The 21,348-nt window shown below is 41.4% G+C and overlaps 3 protein-coding genes across 7 annotated transcripts in view; all 3 read right to left on the reverse strand.

The window, feature by feature from the left end:
* Positions 1 to 10,552, reverse strand: part of myo5aa (myosin VAa) — a 52,671-nt gene extending 42,119 nt beyond the window's left edge. For 2 of the 4 annotated variants that reach the window (XM_088295619.1, XM_088295616.1), the window contains exon 1: positions 3,401 to 3,559. In XM_088295619.1, coding sequence (XP_088151745.1) covers positions 3,401 to 3,454 — 54 coding nt within the window. In that variant the 5' untranslated portion in view covers positions 3,455 to 3,559. Of the gene's footprint in view, positions 1 to 3,400; positions 3,560 to 10,263 lie in introns of those variants that run through there. The other 2 variants (XM_088295617.1, XM_088295618.1) reach the window with 2 other exon arrangements.
* A 2,257-nt stretch (positions 10,553 to 12,809) lies between these two features.
* Positions 12,810 to 18,089, reverse strand: arpp19a (cAMP regulated phosphoprotein 19a). Its single transcript, XM_088296870.1, has 3 exons — positions 17,855 to 18,089; positions 14,693 to 14,815; positions 12,810 to 14,299 (listed from the first exon to the last, which is right to left on the reverse strand). The coding sequence occupies exons 1-3, from the start codon at positions 17,909 to 17,911 to the stop codon at positions 14,126 to 14,128; spliced, it is 354 nt and encodes a 117-aa protein (XP_088152996.1). The 5' UTR covers positions 17,912 to 18,089; the 3' UTR covers positions 12,810 to 14,125.
* Positions 18,090 to 19,783: 1,694 nt separating this feature from the next.
* The window catches only part of atosa (atos homolog A), a 36,616-nt gene continuing 35,051 nt past the window's right edge, over positions 19,784 to 21,348 (reverse strand). For both annotated transcript variants that reach the window (XM_088296917.1, XM_088296916.1), the window contains exon 12: positions 19,784 to 21,157. In XM_088296917.1, the coding sequence (XP_088153043.1) occupies positions 21,004 to 21,157 (154 nt within the window). In that variant the 3' untranslated portion in view covers positions 19,784 to 21,003. The remainder of the gene's footprint in view (positions 21,158 to 21,348) is intronic.

The raw sequence follows: 21,348 nt of genomic DNA on the forward strand, positions 1-21,348 counted from the left end.
AATTGTTTACTACACCGAGTGGTGAGCACTCGACGATGTGGCCACGGCAACCCCGCTTCGCTATGAATCCGAGTAATGACACCAATTGTTGAAAAGTTTCATTGTGATAATTTGCCAGTTGTTTCATCTGAAATGCTCACTATACGAACATTAATTGCCAGAAGATTGCATATTCTCAGTTCAACTATTTAATGGATGCCAAAAAGATGGAGTACATGGCCGTGGAGTCTGTTCTTTTGCATCTGGGAGAAGGTCTGCCCTGTCCAAAAATGATGATGATTCCTGTTCTTGTCCTATCTTCACCGCGCCCACACTGAGGAGAGCGACTTTGCCAAGTCCATGTAACAATGTGAGACTCCACGTTCCGAACTGGATTCAACTGGGAAGTGTGCCAAAGAGTGCCGGAGATGACAGAGACGGGTCATGCCTTACAATGGAGGTCTCATTATGTGGGCTTAATCCAACACCCCAAAACAACTTTGAAAGTACTTATGTGGAAATGGGAATGTTGTCATTTTCTAAAATTTTGGAACACATTTTTGTTCGCATTTCGTGCAAATGGCCCCTTGGCAAACGGTTACTTTGACATACATAAGGGATTTTTATCCACATTTGGAAGGGGCCTGATACCGATCTGAAAATATCTGATTCCATCTCTTTTCTTCCCCCCCTCCAATAGCACCAACTGAATTCCAATATCCCAGTTGTGCGGTGAGAGGTGAAGAAAAAAAAAAAAAAAAGAATTGTGTCACTTGGACGGGCATTGTAAAATCGAACCATAGATGACAATTTTCATAAAAATACAATTTTGGCACAATCCATGTCGTGTACTTTTAACCGGGAGACTGTTTCAGCCTCACCAAGAAGCGCAACTCTCTTGAATGCGTTGTTAAAGTGAATAACAAAAGTAACCATGACCACTTTCTGGCAGCTGTTCAGTGGATAGATACAGTCCAGTAATTGGTCGTTAAATTGGTCACTACTATGCAACAATAAGACGCGCACAAGACACATTTTGCAAACATTAAGAAGTCACACAAAAAAACAATGCCAAGTCCGGCCATGCCAAAGCATAGTGTGCTCTTCTCAACGTTACCATGGTGAACTGAACAGTAAAACCTTTTCAAACTAGGCTTTAAGAGTGAGCTTGCTGACGTGACATTTAAAAAGGAGCATTATTGTAACCCTTCGATTGCTCGTGTCATCACTGAGGGCAAACAAAGCATCCTCGGTGTCTCTTGGGATGTGCTACTCCATTTTGTTGCTTCATGTAACCGTTTCCCCGGAGGGAAGGGAGCACCACAGCAGCCAGCCTAGCAACCAAAAGGGGTGGGGCTGGGAAGGAAGGACAAATGGATGGGTGTGGGAGGGCTAAAAATAGCAGCAGCGGGTTTTGAGCAACATCACACCTCATGGAGGCATCATTGCTGTACTTATTGCCTTCACACTCTTCCACATTTTAGCCGAGATGTCAAGTCCAATCAAGTGACATTAAGCCTCACTGAAATATGCTCCAAATAAATACACTTTGACAAAACCCAGACGGAATTAGAGGCAAGGTGAAGGTTGGAACACATTGACAGATATTTCACATATTTCAAAGATGAAAGAGGAGAGACTTGTGTGGCTTGAATGGATGGCTGGTGTGCATCGGGTGGCAGACGAAATCATAAAACACCGGCGACTGAGATACAGGCTGTAATGAACTCACCATAAAACACACACACACGCACGCACACCCCTACACACATTAGCACACAAGGCATGCTGGCTCTGTTCAATTCTATAGAAAAGCAGCATAATACACGACAAGGGGGTCCTCGGTTTACAACAGAGTTCCGTTTCTATGGCGACGACATCACCCAAACTTGTATGTATGGAAGACCCATAATCATCTCTAAGACGTGTGCCCAGACAGATGGAAAAGAAGTAACTGCATCAAGCTTGCACCCAAGTCTGTCTCCAGACTTAAGCCCGATTGAGCATGGATGTTTCCTGACTGAAAAAGGAGACAAACACCAGAAGGTGGCTGCAGTGAAATCATTGCGACATGTTTGTTTTCTCCAAATTCATCTTGTGGATCAAACTTGATCTGAAATTGCGGTGAGAAAATAATAATAAAAAAAAAATTGGATTACATTGTCCAAAACCTTGAACGTGGAGGTGGAACGCTAATTAATCAGTCATAATTAAAGTAAATACAGTATTTATATACAAACACTTTACGGCCACAAATATTTAAAAATCCAATTTAAAAACAGGATGTACAATAGGAGTAACTTGTGCATGACTTCGCATACCAGCTAGTACGGACTTTCTCCATTCGGTCGGTAACACGCTCTAATTTGAAAAGAAATTCTGGGGGGGGAAAAAAAGAAAAAATAGCTCACTAGCTACTTTTGCGCCACAGTTTTCCGCCCATGCTGCTGATCTGGGTGTGATGAAATTGACATGACAATATTACACTTTAAGAAGTTCATCAGAGGCAGGATTAAAGAGAAGAACTGACACTCACTTCTGCCACATTTAATTATCTTAAATCTGAAATTTCGGTCAACCAATCAATGGACGAGGGGCGAAGATGTGTGCCTTCCGAGGCCCAACATAGTGCGACAGCTGGGGGGGGCATAAATGAGCAGGACAAAATGTGCGCCATGTGGAACTAAAATGAACCCACCGCAACCAAGACAGTTTCCTTTTGAGTCCATACGATGCCCTCCGAGGTAAGAGAGAGGATAGCATGACGCTAATCCTGGTTTAACTGCGACGAAGGATCAGGGGCTGATTAGGCTATCAAAGGATTTAACACTGACTAATCGTATTTCACCCAAACCACACCACCTTTTAATTACCATTACTTTCTCTTCTGCGTCAAGACAGGTGACAATATTTCAACAGGAATTTTGACTTGTGGCCCAACACAGAAACAAAGACTGGACTGGATTTTGGGGCTCAGAAGGGGGCCTTTGAAGAAGCACCGTTTGCTTCACAACATGACAAGAAGTTAGTTTTGACCAAAACTGTCAGCGAGGTAGTTTTTCATTGAACTATCCGGTTGTGATTGTCATCAATTGGGTCGCAGGTCCGCTGGAGCCGACCAGAGTCAACTTTTGGGTGAGAAAAAGCCTCGCAAGTCAATTGTAGGGCACAACCATAATCAAAGACATTCACACGCTAAGCTAAAAGGCATTTTTGGCGGAATACTGCATAGGAGGAAGTGGGAGTGCCCAGACAAAACGCAAACTCAAGAGAGACTTGAACCCATGAACTTGAGAACTGTCAGCAAGACTAATATTTTGCACAGCCTGTTGAAAACCTTTTTGAGTCGGGATACGCATTTGTCGATTTGAAAAAAGAAACATATTTCATTTAAAGCAATGTTAGAAGCTCATCCAATCACCTTGAAGATGGCAAGTTCTGATGTGCTGCCAGGCACCTGCGGAGTTGAGTCCATTCTCGACGCAGCTCTGGACTTCTTCTCGAGATGCCCCCAGGAGCTGGATCAGGCCCAAGTGAATTTCATTGTCGCAAAGAAGAGTGCCCTCATTCCGGACTGAGGTTTGGTAAGGTAAGTCACATGCATCAGAAGAGTGGTGACTGTGCACCAAGGGTTGATGCTTGGAGGCGTGGCATTAAACCTTAGCGTTAAGAAATTTGCGCAAAGTCATAGTCAGATTAAAGGACTACAGCTTGCTAATGCTGATCTCTGAGCCTTTCACTCTTCATCAGGATGACCCGATGTGACTCCTCAGCACCCGTGCACAGTTGATTATTTAATCATCGGAACAGGCATGGTTTGGATCATTTATTTTATTTATTCATTCCCATATTTGCATATCGAAAAAAAAACATTTAATATCGGTACTGTTCCAGATTAAGCTGCAGATTGAGGAATTTATTGTTTTCTCTGTTAAAGTATCTCTCCAGCCAAGATGGCGGAAAAGAGTAGTAATGTAAATTTGCACTTTGGTCGCCATTTTAGACAACAGAACTGACAATTCGAGCAATATTAAAACGCTTGCCTCCCTGCCGTGACAAAGACGCTGAAACTGGAAAAAAAATACCAAGCCGAGGTCCAAAAGGGGCGTGCCAATTCGTCGAAAATATCGTCAAAAAAAAAAAATAATAATAAAATAACCTTAAATCACTAGAGAGTCTTTTAGAAGCGAGCATTTAAGTACTGATGTCATTTTACATGCAAACCTCAAACCAAACGTCAATCAAGCATTCCTATAAGGGCCAAGTTCTTGGCATTGGCGCTGTTGTGAAAACAGATTACGGTACTTTGTTTTTGCCTGTCGAGTCACCTGGAAATGTATTACCGCCCCCTAGATGACTGGAGTCGGACAAAATTGCACCGTCACACCCATAACAGAGAATTCAGCTTGCCACCATTTTTTGCTGAAGGCACGTTGTCACATTAGGTCTCTATTCTAGAATAAAAAGTGAAGACATTTGAAAACTTCATAAAATGGGATTTTCCTCCCTGGATTTTGATTTTGAATATCATGAAAAAAAACAACACCACATATCTAGCAAGATTATGACCTATACACTGCCCAAATACATGTACGGATACACAAGGTAGTTGTGTATAATAGGTGTTAGGATTACATACAGGAAGTTGAACATGGGAAAGTTTGAGAATCCCTGTTGCAAGGCACCGATACGCAGTGCAGGATTAAAGTCAAAGATAGTCCCACGTTCTGACCAACATCCGGAAAGGATCGCAAAATGCACTCAGTGCACTTATTCCCAGAAAAAGCACAGTCAACGAAGTGGCTGACTGCTGGGGCGTCGTCACATGATGCCACTCATGTGAGGAGCTGCTGTTTTTCTGCTCGGCATGACGCCATGGGCCCGGAAAACTGTTGTGTGCTATCAGGGAAGTCCACCGCCACCCAAAGATGCAGCTGAACTTGATAGCAAGAATTTCTAATCTTGGGTTAAGACGCCGGTCTAATCGCATTAAGTGGCTCGGCGATGTCTGCGGTGTTAACTTGCTGCTATGGCACGTCTCGCTCATGGCAGACCAAGTCTATGATCATTCAACAAGGAAATCACTAACATGATTCAAGCTTGTCAGCACTGTTTCAAATCCACGAGGAGGCATTAACTACACCTTAGTAGTAGAGCACAAGTTTCAGTGGGTGACCATTTGCTACTCCAAGACCTAAAATGAGCATCTGACTACCCAAGTAAAGGCAAAAAAAAAAAAAAGTTGACTGTAAAGTAACAGAAGATTAGGAAAAATAAATAAATAAATAAACAATATGAAGGGTGTGTCCCTATAGAGGGCGGCACATTCTCCACCATAAAGACGCGACAGATCGGATAAGTTAAGAACCACAATTCTCATGAAAAAGAAAAAAAATAACTTCTTCATGATCATTATGTTGATTAGTCAATCGCATTTGTGAAAATACGAAGCAAAAACTTACATCGACAAACATATATTCCAGTTCCCGGTTCATGTTGTCGGGCGGGCTTCTAGCTCATGCTTCTCTGGATGAGTCCAACCGTTCAAGTCCAACTCAGGAACACATTGCAGGACGGAAGGTGCCCATCGTATCGCAAAACATGAGCCGACTACGCAGACGCTCCGGAAGACTTTTTGGTCCTGTGACGCGCTAAATGGTGCTCGCGGCTGTCCGTCACACTTCCCATCCTCCTTCCCAGATCACATGAGATTCCAGGGAGGGAGAAAACAAGGCTTTCCCACAAACGCACCACCGCCGCTGTCTACAGAGAAGACGGAGTATGACCCTGTTTCCGGACAGATCATAGCTTAGATAGATTAACTGGCGCATTTCTGTGACATCATTCATTGTGTGAGAGAACAACATACATTGGCTGAAAACGGTAAGCTGCAGGGCGCTGAAAAAAAAAAAAAGAAACCAATTTAGCCAAGAATTTCTAATTGACAAATGCTATTGCAGATTGTAGTCACAAAAGTGCAGACAACCGACGTTGACCCCTTTGGAAGCATTCGCTCCTCATCCAAATGATCCTCATCTCCAATTTTGGATGTGCTTTCTTCTCTTGACATAACTCAATCTCGTCAGTCCACCCAGTGACCTTTGGCTCCCTTTGCACAGTCCGTTCACTTGTTTAGTTAGCATGACGGCTTTTTTTTTTTTCGGGTGGTGGAGTGAATAAAAGAAGAAGTGATGTGCTGAGTTTCCAGCTGTGAATCATCTTAATGCAGCGCTGCATTTCATCATTCAGTGAGATTATCCTCCTTCTGCTTCCCTTCACAATCTTTTAACACTTTCACTTCCCGCTTCAGACTGTTTATCTGACAACGGTGTGGAAAAGTTGATTGTTGGCAAAATGGAAATTCATTTTGACATAACTCTCCATATGGTGTAACGATCAAGTCTGAGAACTTTTTACATGCATTATTATTTCAAATTTGAATTGTCGATGACCACGGAAGAAGCAAACTGGAGACATTTTAATGACAAGACTCGTGACGTCTGTCACGTTACGTTGCTTTGAAATACGGCAGAAAGTGATGTCAATTTTTTTTTTCGGTTGTATTTTTTTGTTCACCAAGTTTGTACTTTTTGCAAATAATTTGGTATTTTTCTTAATAATATTTCTGTTATCTAGAATTCCTGTACTGTTTAGAAAATTATATATTTTTATTTCTGAGTTCATTATTTTTGTCTTTTCAAACTCTTTTTTGGCTTATTATCCTAGTATTTATTAGTTTTCTGGGTACAATTTTTCTTGCTTTTGTTTGGTAATGTCTTCAGATCGTTGTTTTTCTAATTTTATAATAAAATAGTTCAGCTAACATTTTTGTATTTCGCATGTATACCATAAGGCTAATAGTTTGCTGTTAATATTTGTCTGTAACGTTATGTAATACCTTCGCATTTTCTTTCAACATGATTTTCTAATCCTTAAGTGTTTTAATTTCTTTCTTTTTTTTGCAATATTATGATTATAGTTATAATAATCACTTATCATTGGCTTGGATCACTGATTGAATAAACTAGACTGGATGGTTTGATTGCAATTATTGCACAGTATATGTACAGACAATGGTTTAAGCTTCTATTTCACGCTTCTTGTACAAATGTCATCTCTTCCCGGCCATTTTATTAAAATATTTCCTGTATCGCACATATTTCTGAAATGACGCCAATTTCCCCATTGTGGGACTAATAAAGGGTCTCCTATAATCGTGATAAGGTATTTACAGTGCGTACATCTCTAAGTTCTTGGCTGGACAAGTGTGCCTAATGGAGCGTCGGGTGGGTTCTGGAATCTTTCACAGTGTCACGTCAAGCACACCCACACATAAATTGAAGCAGACTTATGCAGTGTGTGCATGCTAAAAACATTGCTAACGCAACCTCAATAAGCCTCTAAATAAGGTCGACTCACACACACAAGGAGCAGTGTATTCCATACCGTGTTGGTCAAAGTAAACGACAGAGCGGTGTTTGACTTCAGAGACACACGGCGCTATTGAAAAGCCCCACAAACATGGAACGCTGTGTTTGCAGCACCGCTAATTCAGCCATTTAACAGCTCTGAACAAATTTAGTATATTATATTCTAACCATAGCTAAATAGCTAATAGCAGCAAGACTCAAATTTAATCAAGTCACAGGATTTGGTCTACATACATGCTTGAGTGGTTGAGGTGTCGCCCACGGTTATGTCCAAGGACCCTTCCTGTTGTTGATGTGCATGCTCATTGTGGCCCACTCGTTCTTCCTAGCTTTTCATGTGCGATGGCAAATCACAATCCAAACAACAAATGATGGCGCATGTGATAGTGGCGCACACTAAATTGAGGTCTTGGGCTCACTTACGTCTTTCCTTACGGCATATTAATATATCACGTTTCTAAAATTTACTATTTCTAAAAATGCCTTTATTAGTATTAGTTGCTTGAGTCAAAAAGTTAAGGAGAGCTGCACAAGCCAAATCAATAATGCTCAAAATAGTATGAAAATGTTTCTGAAAGAAATTACAAAATGATTGTAAAAAAGTAAAAATATAAAACAAAAAAAAACAACTAAATATTACACAAAAAAATTCACAAAAATACAATAATGTTAGAATACAGGGAAGAAAATCGGTAATTTGGCTAATTAGGGAAAAAATACTATTTTGACAATTCAAAATGGTTCCCATGTGTATTCATCAATCACAACACATCGGAGTTAAAGAATAATCCGTACATCACACTTTACACAGCCAGTTTCTACACTTGGCGTTTTGAGGGCTTGACCCCTTCTCATGCCCTCATCCCGCCACATAGTCTGATTGGCCAATGGCGAGTACGGTTTTCCACAACAAAACATGACGACAGCCGTCAAAGCAGGGGGCTGGGTGGCTAAGCCAACCACACACACGCATGCACAGACGTGCACACATTCACATACAGAGACAGATAAATACACACACATGACCTTGCGTAGCTTCACTGTAACAAGCCTTGTCCATAAGTCGTCAGTAGTTCCTCTCTCTCTACTTAGTCCACGCCAAGAACAAGCAGCAGCAAGGGGGCTAACACGACAAAGGATGCTCGAGTGTCCGGAATCTCGCTCGGAACCAACCTGCTGCAGACCACTGACAAAACCGCTTCATACGCCCTTTGTATGAGACAACTTAGACCTCATATAGGCTTTGTGGTATACCGAGGAGCAGCTTTTAAGCACAAATTGGTAAAAGACAAACATGGTTTGCCTATGCCACTACAAACAGCTGTCATGCAGGATGGGTGCTCAACTCCAAACACATACATGACTGTTTTTTGGGGGGGGGGGTTTAAACAAAAACATAACATAAAAACTAAAATATTCAACAGTATAGACTACAACGTTGGATGAAAAACACTATTTTTTCGACAATATTAGGACTAAAGTACTTTTTGTAATTGGGGAAAAGACAAAAGAAGAAAAAATGAAAAATATATAGAAAAGAATTACTAAGACAAATACAAAAATGTTGGGACAATGCAAAAAATATAAGGATAAAATGCTAGTGGAAAATACAAAAATATTAGTGTGGAAGACAAAACTCTGGGGGGAAAGCTACACTTGAAAATCAAGGCAATAGTGGAAAAAATATGAGGGATATTTTGAGGGGGAAATTTGGAACATAGTTTAATAAAAGAATAACAATTGGGGGGGGGTGAAATTTTAGGAAAATATATCTTGGGGAAAATGTCCCAAAAAAATATGTATACATAATGAAACAAAAAATAGCCCAAAACACTTAAAAAATATTTGACCAAAAATTAAAGGGATTTTTTTTTATTACACAAATCTATATACGATGACACACTATTAAACAAAAGATTAGACTTAAAATAAACAAATGTAAATTTAAAAATAAAAACATTTTAGGGAAATGTATAATGGGGAAAAAAAAACAACTATGAGGCAATTTGGCGTAAAATACAAAAATGTTTATTGGATGAAATACAAACATTAGGGAACAAATCTTTGGGGGGGATTCAATTTTGGATGAAAACGCACGTATACTAAATACAACAGAAAATCAAACAAATATTCGGAAATTCTCAAATTTGTGGGAAGAAATTGCAAATAAATAGAATAACAAGCCAATGACAAAATACCGCCATAATGTGGATTGCTTTTGACAAAATTCACACCCACAAAAACGACATTTAAGTCGCTCCAAACCATCAAGGCCTCAATTGTGCCTCCCCAATCCACGAACAACAACAAGCATGCTCGAATGTGGCGTCGGAAGACCATCATTTCGTCGGTACCCCCACAGCACCGCACTCCCTTTTACAAAACATTACGTCAACAATTATGACGCAAACAATAATCACGGGAGTCACTTCAGTATTAAGGTGGAAAAAAAAAAAAAAAAAAATTCAATAAACCCTGTGTGTTTGTGACGACAGGCACCGCCTTTGCATCACCCAGCCCATGATGCCACTTCAAGGCCGCCTATGAATGACATATTCGGGGTAAACAATCAAGGTGACACCCATTGCGCAGGTATGATCCAAGATGGATTCGCGGCTTGAATTGGGATGAATAAAAATAAAATAAACAGTAACCTTGTGATAGCATTACATTAGCAATCCGGTTGATGCACCTTCACTAAGCAACCGATCGATATCTGCACGACGTGAACACCGCCGCCGTTTCCGCTGAAGTGACGTTTTCATTCATGTTAGCCGCAATTGACGCACGTCTCGGAGGGAGTCGTCATGCAACGTCAACCCTGCCCGGCTAGCTTACACTTGTCTTTGCTTACCTTTGTGTACAACTCCGACGCTGCCATGACAGCCGCTACGAGTTCACGCCAATCGGGGCTAAAAGTCGGCCGCCTGTCCGAGCAGCATGGGACTCGTCGTGTCTTCTCATGAGGCGGTCCACGTCGCCGTTTGGTGTGTGTGTCTCAAAGAGTGGATTTGTCCCTCCTAATCATGATGAAGCTAAAAAAGAAAGCCGGAGCAGAGCTACTGAGGGTCGGCTATCTCACTTTGCATTCTGGGTATGATGGATGAAATGAATCAGCACCTCCCCACACTACATCCCCCAGAAAAAAAAAAAAAAAAGCAAAGGACGAAATGTCTCGCTGGGAAACAGCGACACTTGCTGGTAGTAGGCTGAACTACAAGCAGAAAAGGGCAACTGCAGCTTTATTTTAAGACAATTCCACTTTAGTCACCCGAAACAATCGTCTCAAATCATCCATGTGCATGGTATTGGGTGTAAACAAGTTTATTTATCCACAAAATATATCTAACATTGCGCTTGACAATGAAGCAAATGTTACTGTATTATGCCATCATGCCATCATTTATTTAGCGGTTTGATTTATTAACAACTCGGGCCTCTCCATAAGGTTTGTTCGTAGTAATTCCGGCAGTTTTCAGGTTTAATCCCCCGGGCAATCCACTTTTGCACTGACCAAGATTCTTCAGATAGTCCTCCGAGAAAAGACATCACTAACAGCTCCAAGATGGTCTGTCCCCAGGGAAGCCGGCGCCTCTTTTTAAGGATACACTAGTTAGGTGTCCCGCCAGGAGGTGGACTTAAAAAATCCACTCGGAAGCAAGCGCACAAATGTGGACTTTGAAAAATATCAGAGTAGCCCGCACAGAGGTGGATTTAGAAACAATTCATAGCAGCAAATCTCCAACCAGGCTGACCGGAGCCTCGGACATGGTGCCCGCTCATTACGCCTCTTTCCCGGATACGCTTGTCAGCTTCCTTGTCTGCTCGGACAAAGTGGCCATGTATTTAGTCTCTGTGCAGGGGTGGCTCACTCAATCTTGCACGTATACGATTGAGGACCCAATCGTTTTCTTGGATTGGTTGAAGCCGGTACTGACAGCAGGAATCCTCAGCGATTGGTGAAAGTAGGAAAACACAACCTAAGGGGTCTTTTGGTGCGGAATTTACATTTTAACATGGTTAAAAGTCCAAAAAGCGCATATATTAGGCACTTCAATGCTCCCAGTTATTATGCGCCTTTTGGTGTGTGCGCCTTAGCCACCAGATGGCAGTATAATGCAGACAGAATAAAAAACAGCAGCTTCACCAGTCGCTGATGGTGCAGTGCATTGGTCCCCAACCTGTTTCCTTGAGGACCTGTGTCCTGCCTGGTTTTCATCTCTCCCTGCTGTCACACACCTGATTTAAATGGTCAGAAAACCAGGAAGGTCTGCAGAAGCTTGATAACGATCCTGATCATCTAAATCAGGTGTGTCACAGCAAAGAGAGATGGAAACCAGGCAGGACAGCCGCCCTCGAGGAACAGAATTGAAGATTTCTGGTTTAGTTGTATGCTGACGTGTGCGGGCAGCGTGGGATCGGTTCCCACTCAGTGACGGTGTCTGTGTGCGCCTTGCAACTGGCTGGCGACCAATTCAGGGTGTAGTCAACCTTTCACCTGAAGTCTACTGGGATAGGCTCTGGATCAGCGGTGCTGAAGATGACACGGAAAAAAAACCTGGGCAAAACATCAGTAGCGTTTTCAATGGAAAAAAAGAAGCACCCATCCCAAAAACATACCTTAGTATATACGAAGAAATATTGAAAAGAATCCCACAAGCAGGTGCAGCGCGAGTATGTGAACTGTTTGGTCATTTATGACTCACAATAAGTGCAAAAAATTTTAATTGAGTCATTAACAAGGATGGTAACCAGTCCAGGGTGTATGCCGGCTTTCGTGGAAATTCTGCTGGGATGGGGTCGGTTTCTCACGGCTTTAATGAGATGGTAAAACAATGTTACAGCTGATTGGATCAAAAGGGCAAGTTTGGCACCTGAATTTTAAGGTTTGGACAATCAAATCTGATTGCAACTGGCTTGATTCTGATCCAGCATACATTTATCAAATGTCATGCAAAATTGACATTTCTCAGCAATATTTGATTTGACACAACTGTGTGCGTCCTCACTGTGAGCTCGAGTCTATTCTAGCTGACCCTGGACTGGTTGCCAGGCACATGAAGGCAAGCATTCTCATTCACACTTTCGGACAATTGTTTTCAGTCAACCTCACTAACATGTTTTGGGAATATGGAAGGAAACGGGGGCACCTGGAGAAAGCCAATGTACTGCCTCTTGCGCCCAACGGGACTTGCTTCACATGACAGTATCAAGTCTAGACCCAATAGTGTAAGAATAGTGGAAGAGTTTGACCAATAGCTAACACAAGCAGCCCCAGAACTAATCCATTTAGGACTCCTTCACATTCACTGAATAACACGCTATTCCCTTCCTTATTTTATGATTTGAAAAGGAGCAGAATTGAGCAAAAAGTGCGGTTGGAGGGGGACAATGCAGCCATTAAACATTTGTGCAAAACTATTTTATTTACATAACAAAATGGCACAAATTAACAGGGCAGCAGCCATATACATGCACAGCTCAGCCAGATCAGATGTTAGCTGGTATTTAGCACAATCTGAGGGTAAACATCTACGAGGACCCTGGTAAAGCGATAAGAGCGTGGAAGTGTGCGTCATATTAGCGCAAAGCTACTTCCTACATTCTGGCAAGTGGGGAGAATCTCTGAACTGAAAGGTGCTGTGTTAGAAAACGCACCTCTTTTTAATCACACTGAAGGCAACGTTCCTGCTCCCAGGGGGACTTCAATGCAGTATCTCGCCTCCTCAGCCATGAGCTTAGGCACTGGCTTATTAGACCTTCTTGCAATCACTTTATTATTCTTTCCAGCATTTTTTTTGGGGGGGAGGGGGGGCTCAACAATTCTGAAAATACACCGATTTATGCACGCATGTGTGTATCCTGGTGGAATGAGTTTTCTGGCGCTCAACACGAGCTGTGCCCAATTTTGTTTGTGCCAAGGACCAGTTTCACGTCGACAAAATTTGGTGGCCCGGCATTGAAACAAAAATGATTAAATCTACTATAACTCACTATTATGCCGAATGTATTTGTTGTGATTCATGAGAGCCTGGCGCTTGTTTCTCTACAGCAAGCAGGTCCCATTTCAGGGTAATCTTTTAAAAATTAATTCTCCTGTTGAGTGCGTGTGCCCAAAGAATTTTGGTGGCTTCATTAAGCAAACGACAGTCACCCTGTGAGCACTGCGCGTTGATGCCATATCTGTTCATCTACCAATGCAGTGTGTGCACCTAGGTAACATTTCTTCAAACTTTTTTTTTTTGTGAACAGAGTTACTCGTGAACCGAGGTTTCATTGTATGATGTATTTCAGAAAGTTTGAAATCTGGAGATGAACTCAATTTCTAGGTTGAGAGGAAACCCTGCATTAAGGGAAAATTACAATACAAATGGGATGTCGAATGCTAAAAGGCTGTTGTCTGCCCCCGTGCCTAACAAAATGAAATGTACTATATACACAAACACACTTGTACGCCATTACCCTCGCTGACGTGCTGTCTTTCAGTGTATCTTACATGAGAAAAATAAGAGACAAAGGGAAATATACATAGCAAGGAAGAGAGAGGTAATGAGGGTGGGAGACAAGAGCAGCCAGAGGCGTCTGGGGAAAAGGTAAAGAGAAATTGAAAGGTGACAAGGCATTTCCTGCTGAGTGGCTAAACAGGTGGTCCTGTGATGGGGTGGGAGAGGTCATGTTACAAGGACTGGACTAGATGGGGGTGCAGCAGGGCTCCATCAGCCTGCCAGTTTACTGGCCACCAGGGAGGGTTTCCTCTGGGGCAGGTCCTGGGGCGTAGGGATGTGGTCCCCTGTGATCTCGGTCTTCTCGGGGGCCGCCGCCGTCGGCAGCTGCTTGTTCTTTATCTTGGCTTTGGCCATGTTGTAGTCGCCCGAATCAAAGTACTTTTGCTGCAAAATCGAGGGACACAAGAATCAGTGAAAGCAATAATCAAGGGTTGTCACTTTCAACTGAAAATGACAGGTTACAACCGATCATGACCAAACTCAGAAACAGGTGAGCCATATTGGAAAAGAGTCTTATATTTAAGAAAAATGTCCATTAAAAAGTCATTTTCAAGATTAAAAATCACATTACGAGAATAAAGCGACAAAAAAAACGTGATTTCCAAATATTTTCTTCCCATTCTCTAGCACCTGAAATATGGTGTCAGTCTTTAGTCAAACAAAAAAAAAAAAACAACCCATGAGAAGAACTTGCAAGAGGAACCCAAAGTGATTGAATACATTACTTATGTGTTTAACAAGTTGAATCAACACAATTTCAAGTGTAAAGATTTTTACCCCCTTTTGAAGGCGTTTACGAAGCAGATCAGAGCCCCCGGGCTTATTCCCCAAGTTTGGGTATCTGGCCTTCAGTTTGGCCTCCTCCACTTTCTCTGGATTGATCATTTTGTTCTGATCCTCCTGAAATACAGCACACACAAAAATTAAATGCATACATAAATATATACAAATTAAAAAAAAAAAAACATATATCCATACATACATCCGCATATCTACCTACCCATATCTATATACTAGGGCTGTCAAACGATTAAACATTTTAATAGAGTTAATCACATCTTAAAATTGACTTAATTGAAATTAATTGTAATTTGAACTCTCTCCAAAATGTCATATTTTATACATACATAGATACAACAAAAGCATGCTTTGCGTTGAAATGGTAATTTAAACTAGAATAGCTGCGGTGCAACTGGAATTCCTTCTCGCCATGAGTGCAAATCACCACCTTTGTATTTAATGTTCCGTCTGTATTTTTTCAATTTTTTAATTTGAATTTCCCACTCAGAGGGCCAACATGCGTTTCTTTAATATTTACATTTACACAAATTTAGGGGGGAAAAAAAAGCTGAAAAATGTTTTACAATAAGTAGTTCCTGACAGACAATGTTGATAATTCCTGATATATATATATATATATATATATATATGTGTGTGTGTGGGGGGGTGTGGGTGTGTGGGTGTGTGTGTGTGTGTGTACATTGTAATTCAGTGTAGTGTGCAGTTTCTCCACCACCACTGCATTAATGTTTATTTGAATTAGATGATACCCCAAACCAATTTTGTTACAATATCTTACATTAGCGTTCATACAATGTAAGTTTGGTGAACTGGTCCTTCCCTCTGGAATGAGCTTCCATTAAATGTTAGGCAAGCCCCGCCCCCTCTCTATCCACTTTTAAAACTTGTTTGAAGACCCATTTCTATTCTTCGGCTTTCGACCGAACATGAGACTGTCACGTTGTGGTGTTTTCTGGTGTCTACTGTATATCAGTTTCATTAATTTCTCTTTTAATTTACTGGTTATTATTGCTATCTTATTCTGTATGTAAATGCTTTGTTATAGCTGCAGCTGTTGTGAAATGCGCATTATAAATCAAGTTGTATTGTATTGTATAATACTCTAGCAATGCATGCATTAGCATTGACCAACCGTTTTAGGACTAGTTTATCTTTTTAGCAGACTCCTTATTGCCATAGTCCATTCATATTTTACTTGCCCGATTTTGACACGACTGCGATGCCAATGGTAGGACATGGCTAAGACTGGCGCTAGCATGTCAACGACAGGGAACTCCCCCTACCAACTTGTACACCAAGTCTCCATCTTGAGGGGCTTAATCAGGTCATTACGCATAATATCATTTTATTGTACTGAGTTGAGTGGTTCATGTATTTGAACCAAGTTAAGCCACTCTTTCATTCCATGTATGACGCATATCAGTGCCGTTGGTTTAGCTGCTGCTTCTTCAATGGTTTAATGGTTTCTTTCTTTGTCGGTTTTTATTCTTCGTCTTTCTTGGTTTAAATTCTTGCGTTTGGAGGCCGCGGTCGGGATATGCTTTCAGATTTTTTTGTTTGTAGCAAACATTTTATCAAAGGCTTTTTGTATTGATATCAATCACGTAACTATCGAGATACATATTGATAATGAATTATTTACCAGTCCTAATGGAACAAGTTTCTTTTGGAAGTGGAGCAACTTGTAGAGAGAGGTTCTGGCTTTTCCACACTGCATTGCTGGTAGCCATTTTGGTGGGCTAGTCCCGCTACAAAATGAAATTTGCCATTGGTCATGCCTTTATGTGTTTCAGTGTTGGCTGGAAAAGTTTCTTTAGACTCCCTGAAAATCATTACAAACCAGGGATTCAACGCCCACCCAGAAGAAAAGCAAACAATGAAGTGACTGATATCCAGCATGATATTATTTAGCAGTAATCAATTGTTTGCATGAATCAACAGGAGCGTGGAGCGTCAATAAACGACTTAAAGAAAGAACGTTTTGCCTGTCAACTGTAGTAACGGTTTGAAAGCTTTAACCTTGTCCCACACTAACAAATCACTCTTGAATGTACAGTGGATGAGAAGGTTAAATTCGCTACGTGCCTCCTACGTCACATGCAAAACTGACTTTAGATGACTACTACCATAAGACTATTGTACACAGACTTGTATAATGACAAGATTGATTTAAGTCACGCTGGGCAGTACTTACTTTTGCTGGTTCAGCAATTTCCAATCAAATGCAAATTACCGCACCCGCCTGCCTGTCTAAAGTCCCCATTGCTACAAATAGTCAGAATTCACGATAAACTTCGTTTGAGTAAACTAATCTGAATTTTTATATTTTGCTACCCTTTACTATGGGTTAGGGCGTGGGATTGTGATGACGTTAAACTATTTTTAGGACACAGGTCGAACACCTCTACATTTGCCACAATACCAAGCCTGGTCTTCATGTAGGATTTGAAATTAGTTAGGCAAGTACACATTTCTTCGGAGGAGGGTAGAGAGGGTCTACTATTCGCATTTTTTTCGCGCTATTCACGGTGTTCATGGCCCACGAATAAATGTGACTGAAAGTACATTTGAACCGATGATCGCAAAAGACTAACATGAGGATGAGCGACGTCTGCTCGACAATGCCGAACACTCATCAAAAATCAGTTGAGCTAGCATGCGGGAGGCCATCAAGCCTCTGTCAGACCGCTAAACGTACTGTCAAAAGCCGCTCTGGTGTGGGCTACAAGTGTTCGTTTGAAGGACATCCTACAGGTATACAAGCTGACCGTTCTTTGAGTTAAAGTCAAGATATTCTCGCAAGCCAAGGCTGTCTGCACGGGCGGGGACCAGGTCGGCTTTGAAGCTAACCGTTCCCCCCAGAATGTCATAACAGCTGGTTAGCTTGCTAACATTAGCTCCCGTTAGTCCCCCGCAAACCACACAGGACACGCAATCGATTCAGCTCACCCAGCACATATCAAGACATTCTGCAGTGGAATAAATTAATACAAAAGCGGACTATGACGGTATGTCAATAATAGACAGGGGAAACGGGCTACAATTAGCATGACGCTATCACTCGAAACAAAGTCACGCGCGCTCCCGCCTATTTGCCTCCTACATGAAAGAGTCGTCATAAACGGCCACTTTACCGACCTGCTCTTCCACCAGCGTCTCCTCCGAAGCTGGGACGTCTTCGTTGCCGTCCGACATTGGTCAATGTTCGCGTTGCCTTCAAGGAAGAGGCCGCTCAAGTGTTGCCAAGTGGACCTCCTGACCGTGAAGGGACAAGATGTGTGAGCGACCGGCGGAATACCGCTGCTCTCTGTCTCGGGTACTGCCTGTCTGACGCTCGAGAGGGACGCGCGCGGCGCTCCCGCAGCTGTTGCTACGTCACCAAGACAGACAAACCTCATGAAAGTATTACAAAACAAGTACGGAATTTAATATAAATAAATTACAGTCTGCCCATAAAAAGGATGAATGTTTAATAAAAAAAATTTAAAAATGTATATTTTATATTACTTATACGTTTATATTTGTATTAAACGTCCATCAATAAAGACATTTAAGATTTTCATTCAAAACGTTCATCTATATGGCTGTTCCATCTCACTGGCCAGTATCCCAAATCCATCTGGGCTAATGTTAGCATTGCTTAAAAGGGATATACAAAGTGGCGGAAGTATTTTGGGTGCCACAATTCTTTCCAGATCCTCTGTAGCTCTGTCATCACAGTTATCTTGTCATTGAGCACTGTTCAAAAACCTGTAGGGCACTGGAAAGCACACCTTGCGTGATTGTTATATTGCTTTCATAACAACTCAACTGTGTTTATAAAACACTTTCAGACAACCTCCCCTAAAACAGAGTGCTGAAACAAAACAAATTAACAATGAAGAATTAAATAGCACAAAAAACATGCAGAGTCATAAGCCCAGGAATAAAAATTAGTTTTAAGACAAGTTTTTAGCAGGAGGTCATTGCAAAAAGAGGGACCAGCAACAGAAAAGGCCCGCTCCCTCTGGGCCTTCGCTTAGTCCTTGGTAACACTGATAAGCAGACCTTAGGAACCAGGCAAGTGCGGAAACACCATTTGAAGATTTTAAAACAAAATCTTAAAAACAACTCCATAATGTACATGGAGCCAATGAAGAGACGTGCTCCCTCTTACGAGAAGCAATCGAGGCAAGCACCCGCATTTTGGACCAACTGGAGAAATCTTGGGAGGATTGGCTGACTCCAAAATAAAGAGCATTATTTACCCTTGTCAGATGTGACAAAGGCATGAATTACTGTTTCAAAGTGCTGTTGAGAAAGAAGGCCGCATTTTCCGGACTATAAGTCGCACCTGCATATAAGCCACAGCAAATTTTGGGGAAAAACACAATACAAGCCGCATTAGACTATAAGCTGCAGTTTTCTATATTGAAAAAAAAATATTAGCGTATGTACAAAACGATTTTGTACTGTGAATGCCCATAAAGGTACAGAATGTTTAAACAGTGCCTTTTAACACAGCAACAACTTTGCTAAAAAGAACAGACTCAAGAGAAAAAAATAATGCAAGATTTATTTAGTGCATTTTCTGAACTATAGAGCGCCCCTACTGGTGAAAGAAAAATCCACAGAAAAGCCGCACCATTGTATTAGCCGCACGGTTCAAAATCTAGGAAAAAAGTAGCGGTTTATAGTCCAAAAAATAAGGTACTTTACCTCAGCCAGCTGCCTAAGATGAAAAAAGATTAATTTAACACCACCAATTTGCAGGTCAAATTTAAAATCACAATGTGATTTAATAGAACCCCCTCAGGCTACAATCTATTATCATTTACAAAAAAAAGTGGTAAGAGTTGACTTTATATCTTTTGACCTAAAATCATCCACCCTCAAGCTAATTGTAAATAATTGATTTGTGAAGGTGGAATTGTTTTATTTTATATATTTTTATAACAGTTAACATTTAAGTCTTTTCTTGCAAAATGATTATCAGGCTATTTGCTAAAGCATGTGTGCAGATACTGGTTTTACTCGTTAATAATGTTGAAAATGTACAGGGGGAAAAATGACAAGAGACAGAGCAAATTTAAAGAATGCTTTAGAAGATATATTTTTTTCAGATTTGAATATTAATGTCAAAAATACTATGATATACAGTTTGCACTAAATCATCTTGGCATGACAGACATCACAAATAGAAACTGAAATATTAATTTAAATATTAAATAAACAGGATGGTTAGGTAAACTGAAAGTAAACACTTAAAACTAAGGTTATTCTTTCTCTATTGCAACACTTCCAACAAAGTGGTTTTTGTAACAGTACAAAAAGAAGTATGACAATTATTTTTCGCTTTTGTTTCCAGTTTGGACATGGGGGGGAAAAAAAAGGACAAATCCACAGTGCGTTTCTTGATTTCTGACGCGATCAGTTCACTTTAATTCAGTGCGATTGCATGGTCGACGTCTTCGGTGGTCCTTTTGTGTATTCTATTTTTTTTAGGTGGGGCGGCGGGCTAAGGGGACTGGAAAGCGGTCCATCGCAGCCCACGTCCTCGATTACGCGACACAGGTGCTGCTCCAAGATTGGGAATCATTAGCCTCCTCTGCACAGAGATTCTAGAAAATTTCCATGTCAGAGTCATAACAGAAGATTCAGCATCTAACTTCCTTTTTACACAAAACCCAGTGAAGTGGACATTAAATAAAAGGCGGAAAAATGCTGTTGTAATCGTATTCGGGCAGTGTAAAAGGGGCTATTGAGTTCAAATTAGGCTTAATTTACTTAAACTCGCTGCACATCAACAAGCCAAGTCTTTCCTCATTCAAAAGGCCATGTAATTGCATTTGTCAAGTAACTGAGATTTAACATGTATTCGCAATGTCACAATGAGGTTCAAATCAACAATCTTGTTTAGGGACAGGAGCACAAACTGTGCAAAATGAGTCCAACTGGTCCTGTGGACAATCATTGGTCTCAACTCTCCTGCCAGACGCAGGAGTGGGGGGGGGGGAGGGATAGATACGCAAACATCAAGAATGACCTTTTAAATAGTGTAAGGCATTTTTTAGCAGGACCTCAAAACCTTGCACACTCCAGCTGTGAGTCACAACAAAGTTCATGCTCGTCAACAGAGATTTCCATTCTAACAAGCGTCCCACATGGGGGTGCACTCCATCATCATCTGCTGTCCTTCAACGTCTCAAGTCACAGGCTGACACATGACTCGTGGCTGGCATGGAGGTGCAGCTATGGCCTGACAGGTGGGGGTGGGGAGTTGTCTTGATCGGGGATTTAGTCGAGCGTCAGCAGCGGGGCGAGAACGGTGGGTTGATGGGGGATTCGGTAAATGACTGTAGCTCGTAGGCAGCACCGCTGTCCACCTCCATGGACTTCCTAGAAAACAGCAGACGGATGTCCCTGTGGATGTATATCTTCCCAGACTTTGAGCTCTGGAACCTAGTGGGCAACAAAGTGAAGATAACATTTTTCACGTTAACTACATATCAATAATGCCCCGCTAGAAACCCAAACCCTCCCAATATCTGCCAAAAGATAAGTCGCTAGCCATCAGCGTTACCAGCAATAACATCTGATCAGCAGCACATGCTGGAATGTTTTGCAAGGTATTTTGTGTCTGGTTAGTCATG

This window comes from Idiotropiscis lumnitzeri, chromosome 5 (assembly GCF_059441095.1).
Source record: "Idiotropiscis lumnitzeri isolate Australia: NSW breed Sydney's pygmy pipehorse chromosome 5, RoL_Ilum_1.0, whole genome shotgun sequence".
Classification (NCBI taxonomy): domain Eukaryota; kingdom Metazoa; phylum Chordata; class Actinopteri; order Syngnathiformes; family Syngnathidae; genus Idiotropiscis; species Idiotropiscis lumnitzeri.